This window comes from Microcebus murinus, chromosome 1 (assembly GCF_040939455.1).
Source record: "Microcebus murinus isolate Inina chromosome 1, M.murinus_Inina_mat1.0, whole genome shotgun sequence".
NCBI lineage: Eukaryota > Metazoa > Chordata > Mammalia > Primates > Cheirogaleidae > Microcebus > Microcebus murinus.
In genome coordinates this window covers 69,102,210-69,121,803 of record NC_134104.1, presented here as the reverse complement: position 1 = coordinate 69,121,803, position 19,594 = coordinate 69,102,210, and the positions used below count along the sequence as shown (strand labels likewise).

Below are 19,594 nucleotides of genomic sequence, written 5' to 3'. Positions count from 1 at the left end.
TTGAAATTATCAGTGAATGTTTATTAATTCTTCCTGTTTGAGCTATCACCGTGGAAACTCAGGTGCTGCATCAACTAATTATATGCTATAACTTGTTTACTTAGCATTAAGATGATTAAGTAGGCCAGGCACAGTGGCTCACACCTATAATCCTAGCACTCTGGGAGGCCAAGGCGAGAGGATTGCTTGATTTGAGGTTAGGAGTTTGAGACTAGCCTGAGCAAGAGTGAGACCCCATCTCGACTAAAAATAGAGAAAAATTAGCCGGACAACTAAAAATAGAGACAAAAAATTAGCTGGGCGTGGTGGCGCATGCCTACTAGTGCCAGCTACTCGAGAGGCTGAGGTAGGGAGGATTGCTTGAGCCCAGGCATCTGAGGTTGCTGTGAGGTAGGCTGACGCCACGGCACTCTAGACTGGGTGACAGAGCAAGACTGTGTCTCAAAAAATAAATAAATAAATAAGATGATTAAATAACTTGTATGTGAAGCAATGGAAGGATCCTGGAAAATAATACCATATCTTAGCATATATTATACTGGTGTTTTATTCTCACTTTTTGGCAGATGTGAAAGTTAAATTCAGATATTCTTTAAGATTTAAAGTTCTGGTCTTTAGATATAACATCTCTTTTTGATCTGTCTTAAGTATACTGTTCTGTAGGAATTACAATTGTTTATATAAAAGAGCCTAGTGCTATCCTTGGTACAGAATTCAAATATTTATTGATGGAGCTATCTTAATATTTTTAAAGTAAGTGGAATGAGGACAGTGACTTGTTCAAATCATATAGGGATCTTTAAAAAATGCACAATTCTCCTTATTTAAAGTCTGCTGGTTTATAAGTTTATCTTCTCATGAACTTAATAAGAAAAAATTATTAGCTTATCCTTGTTGTGTGATTTAATAACTCAGCACTTTTGGTAACTGTAATTAATGCATAATTGAAAAATTTCATACTAAATAGTTTACCTAATCTAATTTTTCCATTGCTTTGTACTCTTCAGTCTCTCGTTAATGCAGTGGGTGAAGGAGTTTGGTTGGATATGTAGCTTTATTTCTGGGTTCTATATTCTGTTCATTGATCTATATGTCTATATATTTATACCAGTACCATGCTGTTTAGGTTACAATAGCCTCGTAGTATAATTTGAAGTCAGGTAATGTGAAACCTTCAGCTTTGTTCTCTTTGCTTAGGATTGCTTTGGCTATTTGGGCTCTTTTTTGGTTCTCTATGAATTTTAGGATTATTTTTTCTATTTCTGTGAAAAATGACATTATTTTGAGAGGAATTGTGTTGACGCTGTAGATTGCTTTGGGTAGGATGGTCATTTTATAACTATATTAATTCTTTCTGATTTATGAGCATGGGACATTTTTCTATTTTTTTGTGTCATCGGTTCTTTGATCAGTGTTTTATAATTTTCTTTGTAGAGATCTTTCAATTTCTTGGTTATATGTATTCCTAGGTATTTTATATTTTGTAGCTAAATGAACTGAGTTCTTGATTTGGTTCATTGTTATTAGTGTATAGAAATGCTACTGATTTTTGCACATTGATTTTGTATCCTGAAACTTTACTGAATTCATTTATCAAATCTTGGAGTCTTTTGGCAGAGTCTTCAGGGTTTTCTAGGTATAAGATCATATCATCAGCAGAGATAATTTGACTTCCTGTTTTCCAATTTGGATGCCCTTTATTTCTTTCTCTTGCCTGATTGCTCTGCTTAGGACTTCAAGTACTACATTGAATATGAGTGATGAAAGGGGCATCTGTGTCTTGTTCCAGTTTGTAGGTGGGATGCTTTCAACTTTTCCTCATTCGATATGATGGCTTTGGGTTTGTTGTATATAGTTTTTATTATTTTGAGGTATGTTCCTTTTATGCCTAGTTTGAAAATTGGACAGCCATATGCAAATGAATGAAACTGACCCATATCTTCCAACATATGCAAAAATTAAGGTAGAGTAAAAGCTTGAATGTGAGGCCTAAAATGATAAAGATTCTAAAAGAAAACCTAGGAAAAACTTTTTTTTTTTTTTTTTTTATTTTGGCAAGATAAAAGAATGAGAGGAAAAACTTTTCTGAGCCTTGGCCTAGGCAAAGAATGTATGACTGAGACGTTAGAGGCAAATGCAACAAAAACAGACAAATGGGACTTAAGCTAAAAAGCTTCTGCACAGTAAAAGAAATAATCAACAAATAGACAACCTACAGAAAGGAAGAAAATATTCACAAACTATGCATCTGAAAAAGGACTAATATCCAGAATCTAGAGGGAATTGAAACTACTCAGAACAAAAAAACGAAACTATTAAAAAATGGGCAAAGGACATGAACAGACATTTTTCAAAAGAAGATACACAAATGGCCAACAAACGGTTGAAAAAAGGCTCAACATCACTAATATCAGAGAAATTCAAATTAAAACTGCCGTGAGATACCATCTTACACTAGTCAAATGGCGATTAATAAAAACTAAAAAAAAAAAGAAGATACTGGATGTGGAGGATGTGGAGAAAAGGGAATGCTTATACACCGTGTTTGGGAATATAAATTAGTACAACCTCTATACAAAACAGTTTGGGGATTTCTCAGATAACTAAAAAGAGAACTACCATTCAATCCAGCAGTCCCACTACTGAGTACCCAAAGCAGGGGTAGGGAACCTGAGGCCTTAAGGCCACATTTGGCCTTCTAGATTCTTAAGTGCAGCTTTTTTACTGAATCTAAATTTTTCAGAGCAAATCCTTTTAATTCCTTTTGATCCTTCAATCATTTTAATCCCCAATTCTTTTGGATCCCAAAGGAAAAGAAATGACTATATCAAAAAGATACCTGCACTCGTATCGTATCACAGCACTATTCACAATAACAAAAATATAAAATCAAGCTAAGTGTCCATCAGTGAATGATTGGATAAAGAAAATGTGTTATGTATTAATTTATATATTAATATGTAGTATGGAATACTACTCAGCCATTAAAAAAAGAGTGGAATCATGTCTTACAAAACATGGCTGGAACTAGAGGCCATTATCTTATGTGAAATAACTCAGAAACAGAAAGTCAAATACCTCTTTCTCCTAAGTAGGAGCTTAGAATAATAATGTTGTGTACACATGGATGTAGAGAGTGGAATAACAGACATTTGAAATTCCAAAAGGTTGGGAGGAAGATAAAGGATGAGAAATTACCTAATGAGTACAATGTATGCTAGTCAGATAACAGTTACACAAAAAGCAGATTTTACCACTATACAATATATTCATGTAGGCTAGGCACGGTGGCTCACACCTGTAATCTTAGCACTATGGGAGGCCGAGATGAGAGGATCACTCAAGGTCAGGAGTTTGAAACCAGCCTGAGCAAGATCGAGACCCCATCTCTACTAAAAATAGAAAGAAATTAATTGGGCAACTAAAAATATATAGAAAAAAATTAGCCAAGCATGGTAGGCACATGCCTGTAGTCCCAGCTACTCAGGAGGCTGAGGCAGAAGGATCTCTTAAGACCAGGAGTTTGAGGTTGCTGTGAGCTAGGCTGATGCCACAACACTCTAGCCTGGGCAACAGAGTGAGACTCTGTCTCTAAAAAAAAAAAAAAAAAAAAAATATATATATATATATATATATATATATATGTATATTTTTATATATATGTATCATGTAATAAAACTGCACTTGTATCCCCCAAATCTATTTAAATATAGTATACCTTTCCACAAAAAGTTTTACTTGTTAAGTTGATAGAGAAGTAGGTCTTTGAGTACAAGTATATGAATTGATAATTTTAGTTTTGTGAAATTTGATAGTCTTTATTAGCGATTATCCTGTGAAACTACCACATAAGATGTAACATTTGTGTGTAAGATTTTAAATATGAAATACTCTAAACATGACATTTCCACAGTGTTTTACTTGTTGCTTTAGATATATTTAGGTAATGATAACTTTTCTGCTAATGGGTTGATTAAAAAGCCAAAGCACAGAAAATAATCTTTAGAAGAGTGGATAAATCAATGATATATGAGTGAATTAAATTGCTTAACTTTTTGCATTTAAACTTTCTTCCACATGGTGTAGATATACAAAAAAATCAGTTCAGTAACATTTCTCCAGATTTTATTTTAATGTATTAGAAAAATATTTTTATCTCATTGAACTTTCTTACTGTCCAAGTTTAATTTTGTTATTATGCTGCTTAATTTTGCCAGATGATTGATTTTTTGTTGTTGTTTGAATGGTTTAGACAGAGAGAAGAATGAAACTATAAAATATAATAAGGGGTTGAGGCACTCTTTTTGTTATTAAAACTATATTTTAAATCAGAGTAGAATGTTTAGTGGTTTAGGAAGAAAGCATCTTGTACAGCAAGCTCTGGGCTCATCTCTTACTGAACCATGTAATGAGTCCCTTGCTGCAGCATCTTGTCCCTCCCCCAAAGCAGCCAGCATATATTTGAGCGTAGTGGCTCTGCTCAAGTTGTATCTTATTCTCATGGAGGAGATAGCAGTGCTTATACTGCAGCAGGTGGAGCTCCCATGGTGAATCCGATGCTGGATTAAATTTTAAGGATATTAATTAGCAAGGTTTTGGGCCCTGACAAAGTGGTGCTGAATGAATACTTTCATTCTGGGAATTTGATTATAATTTTATTGAAGCAGTTTTATATAGGAAAGAGAAAGAGCATCTTAATTCCAATCATAGTATGCCGACCCGATCTCTGCTGTGGGGGTGGAAACAGCTGAAGAATGCAACATTTAAATATTAATCTTTTTTTAAAAAAAAAAAAGTGCTTTGTATCTAGATTAAATGTTCAAGACAGTCAGCAAGCAACATTTACCAAGGCATTTTTCTGGAATTTCAGTCCTGAATCGATTGAAGTGCTCAGGGTCTGAAAAAATGTCTCCTAGCATCAAAAACTTGGATTGCTTTTCTCCGATGTTATGCCACTGTAAAGTAGCATGCACCAACAGCACAATATCCCTAATGTTTGGATGTAAGGTGGGTTTGAATGATACTTCCTTAAAAAAGCTTGGTTTAAAATCCAGTAGTATTTCAGCAAAGAAATAATTATGATTCAGATTAGATGGTTTGATTTTGACTTTAATTCATGTAATGGAATTCCCTGTTCTTTGTGTGTCTGACAGAAGTAAAGGATTGGTCTGTGCACAGTTAGGTATAGTTGAAAAGGATCTGATTTTTATGAAAGCTGCATGTAAGATGTCATCATTCTTCATTAATGGAGATTAATTACTGACTTGGTTTTTGTTTTGCTTCGGCAGAAAATTAAATATACAGGAAACACTATTGATAGTAGGGCTGGAAATGCCTTCTGACATCATTTTGGGAGAAATTATTGGTGTCAGGTTTAATATTCAAACTAATGCCATAGGCTTTGTGATTTTGTTACTAAATTAAGTTGATATTTAGATTGTGCTGAGAGGAAAAAATAATAAAAGAAGCATGACACTAACCCCTATAAGAGAAACTGGTTATGTTATTAATAATATAGTGATATGTCCTATATAAAGAAAATACATGTAGAGTTTGCCTTAAAGATAAATGGTTATCTTTATATAAAATATTAAATTGCACAAAGGAGTGATGTTTTGCCTGATTTCTGCAATTAAAAACAATATATGGTTTAAAACCAGGAGGAAGCAGGAAGAGAGCTCCCTAATGAATATAGTATTTGGAAAATAATTTATTCTAAAATATTGTTTTGAATGAAACCCTTTTTTAAATTTTTGTAGGACTGAAACTTCTCAATTGATGATGTGAAGATGTATCAAATTGCGAGTTAACTAAATTAACTGAGTTTTTTATCCCCTTATTAAAGAATATATTGCTTTTCTGGTCAATAATTTTTTTCCCTTCATTTTAAATTCTTTGTGATGTCAGAGAATTCTTATTTTCCTAGTGAGATTTCAGAAATTTTCTGAAATATAAAATGGAAATGTTTGCACAAGAAAAAATATGCTGCTTATATTATGAAAACAGATTTTTAACAAATTTGTTTTCTATTCATATTGGTCATTAAACTATGAGCCAGTGTAAATTCATATGCATTGTTTAAATAGCTCAGGCTGTGTTTTTGTTTTCCCCTGACTGTTAAGCCTGTTTTTTTTTCATGTAGTGTATAGAATACGATGTTTTAGAAAAAGGGTTTTAAAATTTTAAATCACTGTAAAATTTTTTCTCCTTAAATTTAGGCATAATTTATGAAGTATATAAGATGTTTTAAAAATACTATCTTATAGAATCAACTTTAAGAAGTAGCATACCATTCTTCATAATTAGTCTTAGTAGTCTTTGTGAACTTTGAATTCCTCCCAGCTCCCACTTTCTTTAAACCACTTCAAGATGGTGTGATATTCATTACACAATACCACTTGAGGTTCTTGATGGCCCCCTGGTGGAAGAATGAAGAAAGTATTTTATGAAAATGTCTTCCTGTGATCATACTTGATAATGAAAAAGAGTTAAAAGGGCATCTAAGTGGCCGGGCGCTGTGGCTCACGCCTGTAATCCTAGCTCTTGGGAGGCCGAGGCGGGTGGATTGCTCAAGGTCAGGAGTTCAAAACCAGCCTGAGCAAGAGCGAGACCCCGTCTCTACTATAAATAGAAACAAATTAATTGGCCAACTGATATATATATAAAAAATTAGCCGGGCATGGTGGCGCATGCCTGTAGTCCCAGCTACTCGGGAGGCTGAGGCAGAAGGATCACTCAAGCCCAGGAGTTTGAGGTTGCTGTGAGCTAGGCTGACGCCACGGCACTCACTCTAGCCTGGACAACAAAGCGAGACTCTGTCTCAAAAAAAAAAAAAAAAAAAAAAAAAAAGGGCATCTAAGTTATACTTTAGCAATTTAGAACATCGTTAGAAATTTAATTAGGAAAATAAAAAGAATTTGGGTTACTTTTGGGCTTAACCTTATGTGGATAGAATTTTTAAAGATTGTTTTCCAGAATGTTTGAATTTTCTGGCAGGTAGTATTGACAAAAAACTATATATAGAAATATAGCTTCTAAAACTATAGCATTGTAGTTGCATTTTTCATTAAATGTATTTTGTTATATGCAAAATTCATTATTCACAGCTTTGTGACGAAATTGACAAGTAAATTAAAATTAAATTTTTAAATAAGTGATCAAAGCAGCATGCTTTGGGGAGTATTGTCCCAGAATTATCCCACAACTTTTGCTTAAAACATATCAGAAATAACTTGGAACAGTAACAATAAACAAATCTTTCTTTCCAGTGTATAAGCTAATACCAATGTTGTACATGTTCATAAGGTTTATTTTCTAATACCACTAGTGCTTTTTTTTTTTTTATTTTTTTTTTTTTTATTTTTTTATTTTTTTTTTTTGAGACAGAGTCTCGCTTTGTTGTCCAGGCTAGAGTGAGTGCCGTGGCGTCAGCCTAGCTCACAGCAACCTCAAACTCCTGGGCTCGAGCGATCCTTCTGCCTCAGCCTCCCGAGTAGCTGGGACTACAGGCATGCGCCACCATGCCCGGCTAATTTTTTCTATATATATCAGTTGGCCAATTAATTTGTTTCTATTTATAGTAGAGACGGGGTCTCGCTCTTGCTCAGGCTGGTTTTGAACTCCTGACCTTGAGCAATCCACCCGCCTCGGCCTCCCAAGAGCTAGGATTACAGGCGTGAGCCACCGCGCCCGGCCTACCACTAGTGCTTTTAATGTCAGTTATTAACTACTTTAATTTATAGCAAGTAACCTTCGTATGTAAATTCTAATTCACATTTATAAATAAAATTAATATTTTTATTTAGGGGTGTGAACTTTTGAAAAAGAATAAAAGCACCACCTTGTTTGTTGGAAATGACATCTTTTTATAGAAAGTCAGATTTCTGTGGAGCTTACCTCTAACTGTTCCTCATGAGATATTTGCCCAAAAAAGTTACAGTAATAGCTTGTCATGAGGAAGCAGTCTATTTACTATAGAATCTTTTAAGTCTCCATGTGGATATGCGTGTGCGTGTATGTATGTGTATAGGAGCAGCATCACCAAAAGATGAGTTAATTTCAGTCGTCAGTCCCCAGGGAAAGAGGCCTATTTATATCCTATCTTTAGTATTATAACTCAGGGAACGATCTTGGGGAATGTAAGCAGAATGCAGAGGGTTACTCAGATTCTTAATCTGGAGATAGAAAGCTGTCTAGGAGGCAATTCTTTGAGGGTGGATGTTAACAGAAGTTAGCAAACTCATAGTTTGCTAACTCTGAGGGTACGCCAACTCTTTAGTAGAGAATTAGCTATTTCAAAATAGTAGGTGCACTAAGACCAGAGCCTAAGATCCCTAGGATAAAATTAGTTGTGTTAAGATCAGGAATTTGTATTTTGTAAAGCCAGTTAATTGTTTCTGTTTTTCCATCATATCCGGAAGAAGTTCTTGAAAGTTCTTGCCCTTACTAACTGTCCTAAGAGAATTCATTGGAATGCTTTTTGTAATAGACCATTAATTAAAGTATGTTTGGTGGCAGCAGTAATTGAAGGGAGAGAATCCCAGAGGTGAAGGCAACACACCTAGTAAAAAGTCAGGAATATTTTTGTGGGTGTCTTCTCTCCTCAGTGGTATAGGTGCTAACCCCCTTGGTGATTCTGTTACTAGAAAAGGTACTGGTCTCTCACAGCTATGATTCTTGGCCTGGGATACAAGTAGCTTCAGGAACAAATATGGTGTGTTGGTGGGTACTTTGTAGTCATCCTATAACATTAATTTTTCTTGAACATATTTTTAAATAAGAAAAAGACTTCAAAATCTTATTTTGATTTTGAAACTTGCAATATAGCATTTGAGTGTAATTTGTATGGATACTTTTTCTAAATGTTAATGTATATGTGGAATTTGTATAAGATAAAAGATGAGATTTTTAAGAAATGTTCATGTATGACTATGACTCCTTGCTAAGTCTCTTCATATTTTTAAAGTAATGATTTGGCTTTTGCTGTTAAAACACATCAAGTGGAAAACTTTGAGAAGCACTGTCTTACAGTTATATAATTGCCCCTGCTATCCACCATCTCTTCCCTGGGTAAAAAAGTGTTACAGCATAGTTATGCCATGTAAAGATGAAGGCAGAGGGGCTGGGTGCGGTGGCTCACACCTGTAATCCTAGCACTCTGGGAGGCCGAGGAGGGCGGATTGCTCGAGCTCAGGAGTTCAAAACCAGCCTGAGCAAGAGTGAGACCCCATCTCTACTATAAATAGAAAGAAATTAATTGGCCAAGTAATATATGTAGAAAAAATTAGCCGGGCATGGTGGCACATGCCTGTAGTCCCAGCTACTTGGGAGGCAGAGGCAGAAGGATTGCTTGAGCCCAGGAGTTTGAGGTTGCTGTGAGCTAGGCTGACGCCACGGTACTCACTCCAGCCTGGGCAACAAAGTGAGACTCTGTCTCAAAAAAAAAAAAAAATGAAGGCAGAGATTGGGGTGATGCATCTATAACCCAAGGAATGTTCAAAATTGTGAACTAGCCACCAGAAGCTAGGAAGGGAGGCATGGAACAGGTTCTTCCTCACAGCCTTCAGAAGAAACCAACTCTGCTGATGCCTTGGTCTCAGACTTAGCCTCCAGAACTATGAGACAATAAATTTCTATTGTTTAAAGCTCCCAGTTTGTGGTACTTTGTTACAGTAGCTCTAGTAAACTAATAGAAGTATGAAGTATTGTGTAAATTTGTTCCCCGTTTTATAAAACTGAATTGTTTGTCTTATGGTTGAATTATAAAAGATCTTTGTATATTCATATATGAGTCCTTCGTCAGATATATTTATTGTAGATATTTTGTTTCATTATATACTTGCCTTTTTTCTTAGTGGTGACTTTCAAAGAGCAAAAGTTTTAATAAAGCCCACTTTATCTAAAACTTTAATCATTGTGCTTTTAATGTTCTATATCAGTAAATCTTTTCCTAGTCTAAATTCACAAAAAATTTTTCTCATATATTCTTCTAGAAATTTATAGTTTTATATTTTACATTTATATCTGTGATCATTTCAAGTTAATTTTTTGTATGATGTGGGATAAAGATTGATACTAATTTTTTTCTATATCGGTATCCAGTCACTGCAGTGCCATTTGTTGAATTGCTTCCATTGGATTGCCAAAAATCAATTGACTGTATGTGTGTAAATTTATTTCTGAACTCTTTATTCTGTTCCATTGATATATCTGTCCACCTTTTGGTTAATACCACACTGTCTTGATATCAGGTAATGTAAGCTGTAAGTCTTATTGTTTTTTTTAAAACTTGGTTCATCTCTTCTAGATCATTGACATTTCAACATTTTAGAATCACTTTATTAGTTTCAACAAAAAGTTTGCTGGAATTATTGTTGGGATTGTATTGAACCTACAAATCATTTAAAGAAAATGAACTTCTTGATAATGAGTCTTCTAATCCACAAACATATAATGTGTTTGTTTCTTTAGGTCTTAATTTCTTTTAGCAGTGTTCTATAATTTACAGTGAAGACATCTCGCACATCTTTTTTAAAATTTATTCCTAAGTATTTTATCTTTCTCAGAGTTCGTGCAAATGGAATTTTTAAAAAGTTTTGACTTCCAATTATTTACTGTTGGTATAAAAAATACAGTTTGATTGAACATTATATCATACAACCTTACAAATTAAATTGTTGTTTTAATAATCTTGTAAATTCCTTGGGATTTTCAGTGTAAACAGTCCATGTTATTTACAAATAGAGACAGTTTTACTTCATCCTTATTGGCTTTTATACTTTTTATTTATTTTATTTGCCTTCTAGCTATGGTTAGGACCTCCAGCATAATGTTGAATAGAAGTAAGGCGAGTGAGCACCCTTTATCTTACTCCCCCAACTTAATGTTTTACACATCATCATTAGATATGTTACCTGTTTGGTTTTCATGAATGTTCTTTATCAAATTGAGATTGTTCCTCTGGATTTTTAGTTCAATGAGGTTTTTATCATGAATAATTGGTAATATATTAGATCACATATATTTCTATCAAAATGTTCATATGATTTTTCTCCTTTATTCTGTTAATATAGAGAATTACACTGATTTGTTTTTCTGATGTTAAACTAACCTTGTCTTCCTGCAGTAAGCCTTATTTTATCATAATGTTTTATCCTTTGGATCATCCTTTTCATATTTAGTTTGCCAAATTTTAAAAAGGACTGTTGCATTTCTGATTGTAGGATATTTATCTATCATTTTCTTCTTTTAGAATGTCTTTGTCAGGTTTTATTAATAGTACCATAACACTAAGGTTATGGTACTCTTATAGTTGGAAATGTTCTATTTCTGAAAGAATTTGTGTACAGTTGATATTATTTCTTTCTTGAGTATTTGGTAGAAATCACTTCTGGGCCTGGAGTTATCTCAGTGGGAAGAATTTTGCTAACAAATTGAGCTTTAATAGATATTAAAGATGTAAAGAAATATATATAAACATTTATATATAAATCTGTGGGGCCACTCAGATTTACTGTTTTATATTGTGTCAGAATATTGTATATGGTGAGAGATGTTTTTCAAGGAATTTCTTGGTTTCATCTAATCTGTTGCATTTATTGGCCTAAAGCTTTTCATAATTATTTTTGTATTATCTTTGTAAGGTATATATAGGTTTTGGAGTGATAACCTCTCTTGCATTCATTAATATTGATGATTATATTCTGTCTCTTTTTCCTCTAAGTCTAAAGGGATTTATCTGTTTTGATGATTATTTGGCTTTGTTAATATTCCCAATTCTTTGTTTTCTATTTCAGTGATTTCTGCCTTTTATAATTTCCTTCCTTCTCTTCAGATTTACTTAGTATTTATGTATGTATGTAAGTATGTAGTTCTTGACTTGAAGTAGATCCTTTAGGTCACTGATTTTAAGCTTTCATTTCTAATATAAGCAATTAAAACTACAAATTTTTATTAAGCATTTATAAAGTTTCAAAACACTTCACAAAATCACCTCTGATGCCAGTTGCAAGTTTGTGGGTCCCCCAAGACCACCCTCAGGTTCAGTAGTTCACTTGAAAGACTAAGCAGAGCTCACTGAAAACTCTTTTACTCACAGTTAAGGTTTATTACAATGAAAGGATACAAATTAAACTCAGCCAAAGGAGAGATACACAGGGCAAAGTCCAGGAAACTTCCAAAGGAAGAGTTTCCAGTTGACCTCTCTCTGGAGAGTCACGGACAATGTAAACTCTTACGGCAACAGTGTGTGACAGTATACACTGAATTTTACAACCAGAGAAACTCATCCAAGCCTTGGTGTCCAGAGTTTTTATCGGGGCTCAATCACATCTACATGATTGGCTACTCATAGTGCTGACTCGTCTTCAGCCCTTCCAAGAAGTTAGGCTGATATTGTAAACCCCCCCCCCCCCACACACACACACAAACCATAAATGACATTGATAGACTATATGGCATGGCCCAAAGTCCCCAGGCAGATAAAGACAGTCTTATCAGGCAAGACACTTCAGGAGTTTTGCAGTTACTGCTCAGAAGTCAAGGACAAAGGCAAGGTTAAATTTCTTTGCTACACAGTATTGCTTTAGCTTCATTATTACTTGGTTTCGAGGTCTAATTTTCTTGAGTTATTTTTTGACCCAAGAATTTTTTTTAGAAGTATATTGTTTAATATATAAATATTAGAGGTTTTACTAGATATCTTATTGTTGTTTGTTTCTAAGTTAATTCTGTTGTGGTCAGAGTACTATTTATGATTTCACTTCTTTTAGATTTGTGATTTGTGGCCTTGTATATGGACTGTATTGGCAAACATACCGTGTGTGCCAAAAATAATGTCTTTTTCTCAGTTGTTAAGTATAGTGTGTCATAAATACCAGTTTGGTCAAAATGGTTGATAGTTCAGATTGTCTTTACTAATATTTTTATAGTTCTGTCTGTTGCTGATCAAGGAGTTTAAATCTCTTACTAAGATTATCAAATTATCTATTTCTCCCTTTAATTTTCTTTGGTTTTATTTATGTATTTTAAGGCTCTGATATTATATACTAATGTTTATGGTTATTATATCTTCCTGATGAATTAAATTTTTAGTATTTTGAAATCTCTTTCTTTAGACATGTCTTAAAGTTTGCTTTATCAGATAGTAATACAGCTACTTAAACTTTCTTATGCTTGAAATTTATAGAATGTATCTTTATATGCTTTTACTCTTTTTATCTTTACATATAAAGTACGTATCTTCTTTTTTGTTTTGATAATCTCTGCCTTTTAATTATAGTGTTTACGTCCATGCACATTTAATGCAATTATCAACATGATTAAGGTTTACTTTTTTAAATGATTTGTTTTCTCTTTGTCCCCTCTCTGGTTCCTTTGTGCTCCCTTTCTTTTCTCTTTTAGGATTATTTGGATATTTTTTTAGTATTCTCTTTTAATTTAACTACTGGCTTTTTAGCTGTCTGCCTCTGTAATTTTTTTAGTTGCTATAAGGATTGCAATATATATCCTTAGCTTTTCATATTATACCACTTCACATAAAATGCAGATACTTTGTAGTTTTATAGGTCTATTTGCCAGCACTACCATCCCCTGCTCCCTGCCATCTTTTATGCTATAGTTTTCATATATATTACATCTGTATGTATTAAATCTTACGTATGTATTAAATCTTACGTATGTATTATATAGACTCTGTAAGACTGCTGTCATTTTTTGCTTTAAATTATCATGTTTAATTTTAAAAGAGATTTTACCTAATTTGCTTTGCAGATTTAGTAGGGATAACAAATTTAATAAACATCACAAGTTACAGATCATCTCTGAAGCCAGAACTGGCTGACAGACTCAGTTGGTTTAACCCTTTGCACTCGGATGTCGAGTGTGACTCAACACGGTTAGCATTGATAGCAGCTCGTATGTTGAGCCACACTCGACCCGTAGTTTCACCACGGGGGGGGGGGGAAGGGGGATTTTTGTCTATTTTTCCAGTATCTTTTCTTGTTTTCATTAGCATGAAAGGACAAGTAAAATGTAAATGCAGAGATGGTACACTAACTTCCAGGGGTAGATTATTATCCACTAACTTAGAGCAACGTTTAGGTGGAAAGCTCCATATAATCACACCTCACCCTAACAAAAAACACAAAGATTGTGTTGTTTGTTCTAACAGAAAAATCAAAGGAGGAAGAAGAGAGACGATTTATATTTGCGAAACATGTGAATGTAAACCAGGTCTTCATGTGGGTGAATGTTTCAAAAAATATCACACCATGAAAAATTATAGAGATTAAAATTATTCTTTGAATGTATCAATAATTTGAAGTGTAAAAAAATCCAAATAAATAAATTTGTATGAAAAGAAACTCCAGTTTTTTATTCTACTGCCACGCTTTGTAAAATCTGGGGCATTTAAAAAATTAAATCCTGAGTAGAATAAAGGAATCGAGAAAAAAGCAAGCGAGTGCAAAGGGTTAAAGGTCTAGTTTCTGCATGAGAAGTGGCCTGGGTCAGCGGACCCCAACCTTTTTGACACCAGGAACTGGTTTCATGGAAGAAAATTTTTCCCCGGGTGGGGGGGTGGAGGATGATTTGGGAAGCACATTACCTTTATTGTGCAGTCAGACCTCTTTGCTAATGATAATCTGTATTTGTAGCTGCTCCCCAGAGTTAGCATCACCACCTCAGCTCCACCAGGCATAAGATTCTCATAAGGAGCTCACAACCTAGATCCCTCACATTCACGTTCCTTTGAGAATCTAATGCTGCCGCAGATCTGACGAGAGGCAGAGCTTATGCAGTGATGGGAGCCATGCGGAGTGGCTGTAAATACGGAAGAAGCTTCACTTGGTCTCCCTCTGCTGCTCATCTCCCGCTGTGCAGCCTGGTTCCTGACAGGCCACAGACAAACCGAAGGGTACCAGTCCATGGCCTAGGGGTTGGGGTCCTCAGGCCTGGGTGGTTCAGAGTTGCAGTACTATAAACACCTCTTGGTGTTCTGTTGGTGCTATAGCAACGTCCAGTGGTGGAAGCCAGGTTTAGTGGTTCAGAGAACCACTAAAGTGGGGAAAGAAGTAGGGAAAGAAGTATGATACATGTTCAGCGTTGTTGAATGTTAGCCCAAGTCATATGTATTTTAATATGGAAAATTGATTCTTATTATTAATTAAAATCAGTTAACATACTAAATTACTTCTATTAAATTTTCAATGGATTTGCTTAGACTTTTCAGCATTTAAGAGTATATTCTGGACGTAGTACTGTGGCTCATGCCTGTAATCCTAGCACTCTGAGAGGCCGAGGCAGGAGGATTGCTTGAGTTCAGGAGTTCGAGACCAGCCTGAGCAAGAGCGAGACCCTGTCTCTAATAAAAAATAGAAAAAAAAAAATTAGCCAGACAACTAAAAATAGAAAAATATTAGCTGGGCGTGGTGGCACATGCCTGTAGTCCCAACTACTCAGGAGGCCGAGGCAGGAAGATTGCTTGAGCCCAGGAGTTTGAGGTTGCTGTGAGCGAGGCTGATGCCACAGCACTCTAGCCCGGGCAACAGAGCAAGACTCTGTCTCAAAAACAAAACAAAACAAAGAACAATGAAAAGACCCACAGTATATCCTGTATATAGTGATTATTTTATCAACTCATTAAAATTTTGAGCTAATTTTGTGAATGAATAATACACTCAATGTGGTTCAAAATCCAAAAGGTATATAAAAATGAAAGATTTGTACTCTTTCCCCCAGGTACAAATATCTTCTCAAGCAGGTAATGTCATCTGTTTTGTATACATGCTAGTTTCTCCATATATAAGCAAATATTGTATTTTCCTTCACCTCTCTTACACACACACACACACACACACACACACACACACACACACACACAGAGGAGCACAGTCTATACTGTTCTGAACTTGTTTTAGCCACTTAACCTTATATTCTGGAGCTCTTCCTATTTACATTTCTACAGACTTTTCTCATCTTTTTATGGCTTATGATGTTCTCTTATTTAGATAGGGATAATTTCTTTGACAAGTTCATTATTGATGAATATAATGATGGATGTTTTTAGTTACTGGTTTTACAAACAGTGCTACAGTGAATAACTGCCTACTCATACGTGGGAATATTTCTGTAGGACAAATTCCTAAAAGTAGGGTGAATTATTGGGTCAGAGGATATATGTATTTATAATTTTGGTAGAGGTTGTGAAATTGCTCTTTATAGAGGTAATACTAATGTGCTTTCCACAGATACAAATGATTGTGCTTGTTTTTTCCATGTCCTCATCAGTATATAGTGTGTTATCAAACTTGGATATTTGACAATGGCATCTCAGTGTAGCTTTATATTTATACTTCTGGGAGTAGGTAAACATCTTTTTGTATATTTAAGAGTTATTTCATTCTGTTCTCTGCATCGTTTGCTTGTTACATTCTTTTTCCATACATTGGAGAGAGAGCTAGAGGGATTTATAGTCTTATATATGTTTGTGAAGTTAGTCCTTTGGATTAATGTTACAAATATTCTCCTGTAGTTTTTTATTTTTTAACTTCTAGTCAAATGAATCAGCCATTTTTTAATGGCTTCTCAGTTATCTTTTATAGTTATGTATAATTATATATAACTATATATAGTTATATAGTTGTTAATCAGTAATGGATGTTTTTGTTGACTATTTGGTATTCATTAATATTTTTTTTATTTTTGGCTTTTTAATGAAGCCAGTTATATTAAAAGATTGATATTTATTAGGTTGTAATATTATTTAGATGTTCTGAATTCTGTTTGTTAATGTTTTATTTTGGAATTTTGCATTTACATTCGTGAGATTGGTTTCTCTCTCTCTCTCTCTCTCTCTCTCTCTCTCTGTCTTTCTCTCTCTTTTTCTGAGGAATTGTTTTTTAAGAATGTTATCTTCCATCATGGTTTTTGTTTCAGGGTTTTATCTCATCCAGTCATGGCCAATTTTGGAAATTTATATATTCTTATAAAATCTTAACACAATTTTACTTGTATTCTTCCTTTTCCCTGATCTAGGCTTTATTTCTGGGGGTTAGGTGAAAAGAAAGTATAATAGCAAGTTCCTATATTGGTAAGGCAAACCATTTCTCACATGTGTAGCTTTATTATATGAAGGTTGATCATATTCTTTTCAGCATGCTCAAGAGCATTTCATATGTGGAAATCTTATCTTGGCATATCATAATTCTTTCCTTAAAAAGTTTGAATTAGTAATTCTGTTCTCCTTGGATCTTAATATTTCAGCAATTGCTGTTAGTGGTTCCAGGGATTTTTAATTCCAAGCAAGAATACAGCCATCTCCTGGTATTACAAGGGGATTGGGTACAGAGCCCTCCAGAATACCAAAATCAGAGGATGCACAAGTCCCTGATTTAAAATGGCATAGTATTTGGGTCCAGAACCCTCCAGGATACCCAAATCAGAGGATGCTCAAGTCCCTGATTTAAAATGGCATAGTATTTGCTTATAACCTATGTACATCCTTTTGTGTACTTTAAATCATCTCTAGATCATGTATAATATGTAATACTATGTGAATGTATAATATGTAATACTATGTGAATGCTATATCAATAGTTTTTATGCCATTTTGGAGTTCTTAAATATTGTTTTATATTGTTGTGTTATTTTAATTAATTAATTTATTTTCCTGAATGTTTTCCATCTGCTGTTGGTTGAATTTGCAGATGCGGAACTTGCAGATACAGAGTGCCAACTGTAGTTGGAAGAAATACTTACTTAGAGATATTTATTGATTCTTCTGCAGGTAGTAATCAATTTTTTGCTGAATTATTTCCCCCCGTTATCTAGATTGGTTTTTGTTAATATTGGTTGGAAACTAAGTATTGTTTAACTACAGACAGTAGTTTAATTGTACCTAAAATCTTCATGCCAGCTCCTAGTTAATGAATATAATAATTTTATAAATAAACTAATGGAACAAGCAAAATTATACTGTAGTTCCTATCATAAACCAGCAGGTATTTTACAAAAAGCATAGTTAACCTCATTTTAAAAGTTTGTCTATAGCTGGCTGTAAGCTGGTCCTGAAACAGCTTTTGTCATGGTCAGGAAAACTGCATCAATCTAATATTAGTTGTTTTATGATTCTAATGTTTCTTTTCCTGCAGCATTATATTAAACCACTATTAAGAACAAAACCAATACAGCATTTTTGTACTGTAGTTAGCTCATTTTATGACACAGATTGTGACAAAGTTTTCTAAATATTTTATGAAATGGAGGTTTATATCAATATGACTAGTAAAATTTGAAACTACAAAAGTTTTTTTAGATAAAAATTTTAAGTAAGAAAAAATATCTATTTGTATTAAAAATTGCTCTAGATCCAGTCATTTAAAAATTAAGGTTTCTATAGTCGTAATTTAATACAGGTAGGCACCACATAACACATGGTTTCAGTCAGTGATGGAAAACACATATGACAGTGGTCCCATAAGGTTATAATCTTCTATTTTCACCATACCTTTTTTGTGTCGATATGTTTAGATACATGTTAGCCATTGTGCTATGGTTGTCTACAACCATACAGTTGTCTACAACCGTACAGTGACATGCTGTACAGGTTTGTAGCCCAGGAGCCATAGGCTATACCATATAGCCTAGTTGTGTTTTGTGTAAGTGTACTCTATCATGTTCACACAACAAAAACAAAACTGCATTCTTGCAGGGTGAGAGTAGTTGAGGCAGGCCTTGAGGAGATCAGCTGCTTCTCTCCACGGAGCCAAGTCCCTAAGATAGGGGTCGCCACAGAGGATAAGGAAATTGATAGGCAACAGAGAGAAATAAAAGAATACACAGAGACTAAGGTATAGTTTATAGTTTTATATGTATATATAAAGATCAAATATAACACAGTGGGAAGTTCCTAGAGGGCTGGCGGATCTCCATAACCGCCAGCAATATGGTTAGATTCATACAGGTTTTTATAATCACAGACATCAATTACCAGTTGTCAGGGTAACATATTTGCATATCAGGGAATGCAGTTGCTAGGGGATACAGGTAGTGGGTTAGGGTCAAAAGTCCTTTCAAGGGGCTTCTAATCTAGGTGAACAAACAGGTACAAAGTCTTTCAGGGGCTAAATTCTAAAGAGGTAGTTGTCAATTAACAAAGGTAAAACAAAAGAGGTATAGTGACTGAATATTTTTTTGATTAGTTATGGTAGACTTAAAGGTAGACAGACAGGAGAGAGCAGGAAGCCCATATCTATAAAACAGGTTGTTTATAACTACCAGGGGCGCATCTCTGGGCAAAGTGCACTCATTGTCTCCAGCTCCCATCCTGTGGGCCATATTTGCCTTGTCTTGTCTTTCAAGACACAGGGAAGCTCACAGATTTCTAGATACCGCGAAGCCTTCCTGGAAAACATCCCCACCGGAGATTTGAGAGCTCTCCTATGATAGCAGCCTCTAATAAGTGAACCATTGAGTCCACACAGTCCTTCAGGGCAAAACCCTGCAAATTCCTGTTTCTGTCTTTAACATAGTGATATTGGGTTATATAATAGAATAATGATCTTATGAGCCATATTTCATTAATTCCTCAATCTTA

At 34.5% G+C, this 19,594-nt stretch overlaps 1 protein-coding gene across 18 annotated transcripts in view; it reads left to right on the top strand.

Moving 5' to 3' along the window:
- The window catches only part of DLG1 (discs large MAGUK scaffold protein 1), a 280,182-nt gene that overhangs the window by 73,258 nt on the left and 187,330 nt on the right, over window positions 1-19,594 (top strand). For 2 of the 18 annotated variants that reach the window (XM_076002737.1, XM_076002726.1), the window contains exon 1: window positions 3,718-5,007. The exons of the other annotated variants lie outside the window; for them this stretch is intronic. In XM_076002737.1, the coding sequence (XP_075858852.1) occupies window positions 4,816-5,007 (192 nt within the window). In that variant the 5' untranslated portion in view covers window positions 3,718-4,815. Of the gene's footprint in view, window positions 1-3,717; window positions 5,008-19,594 lie in introns of those variants that run through there. 18 annotated transcript variants of the gene reach the window in all.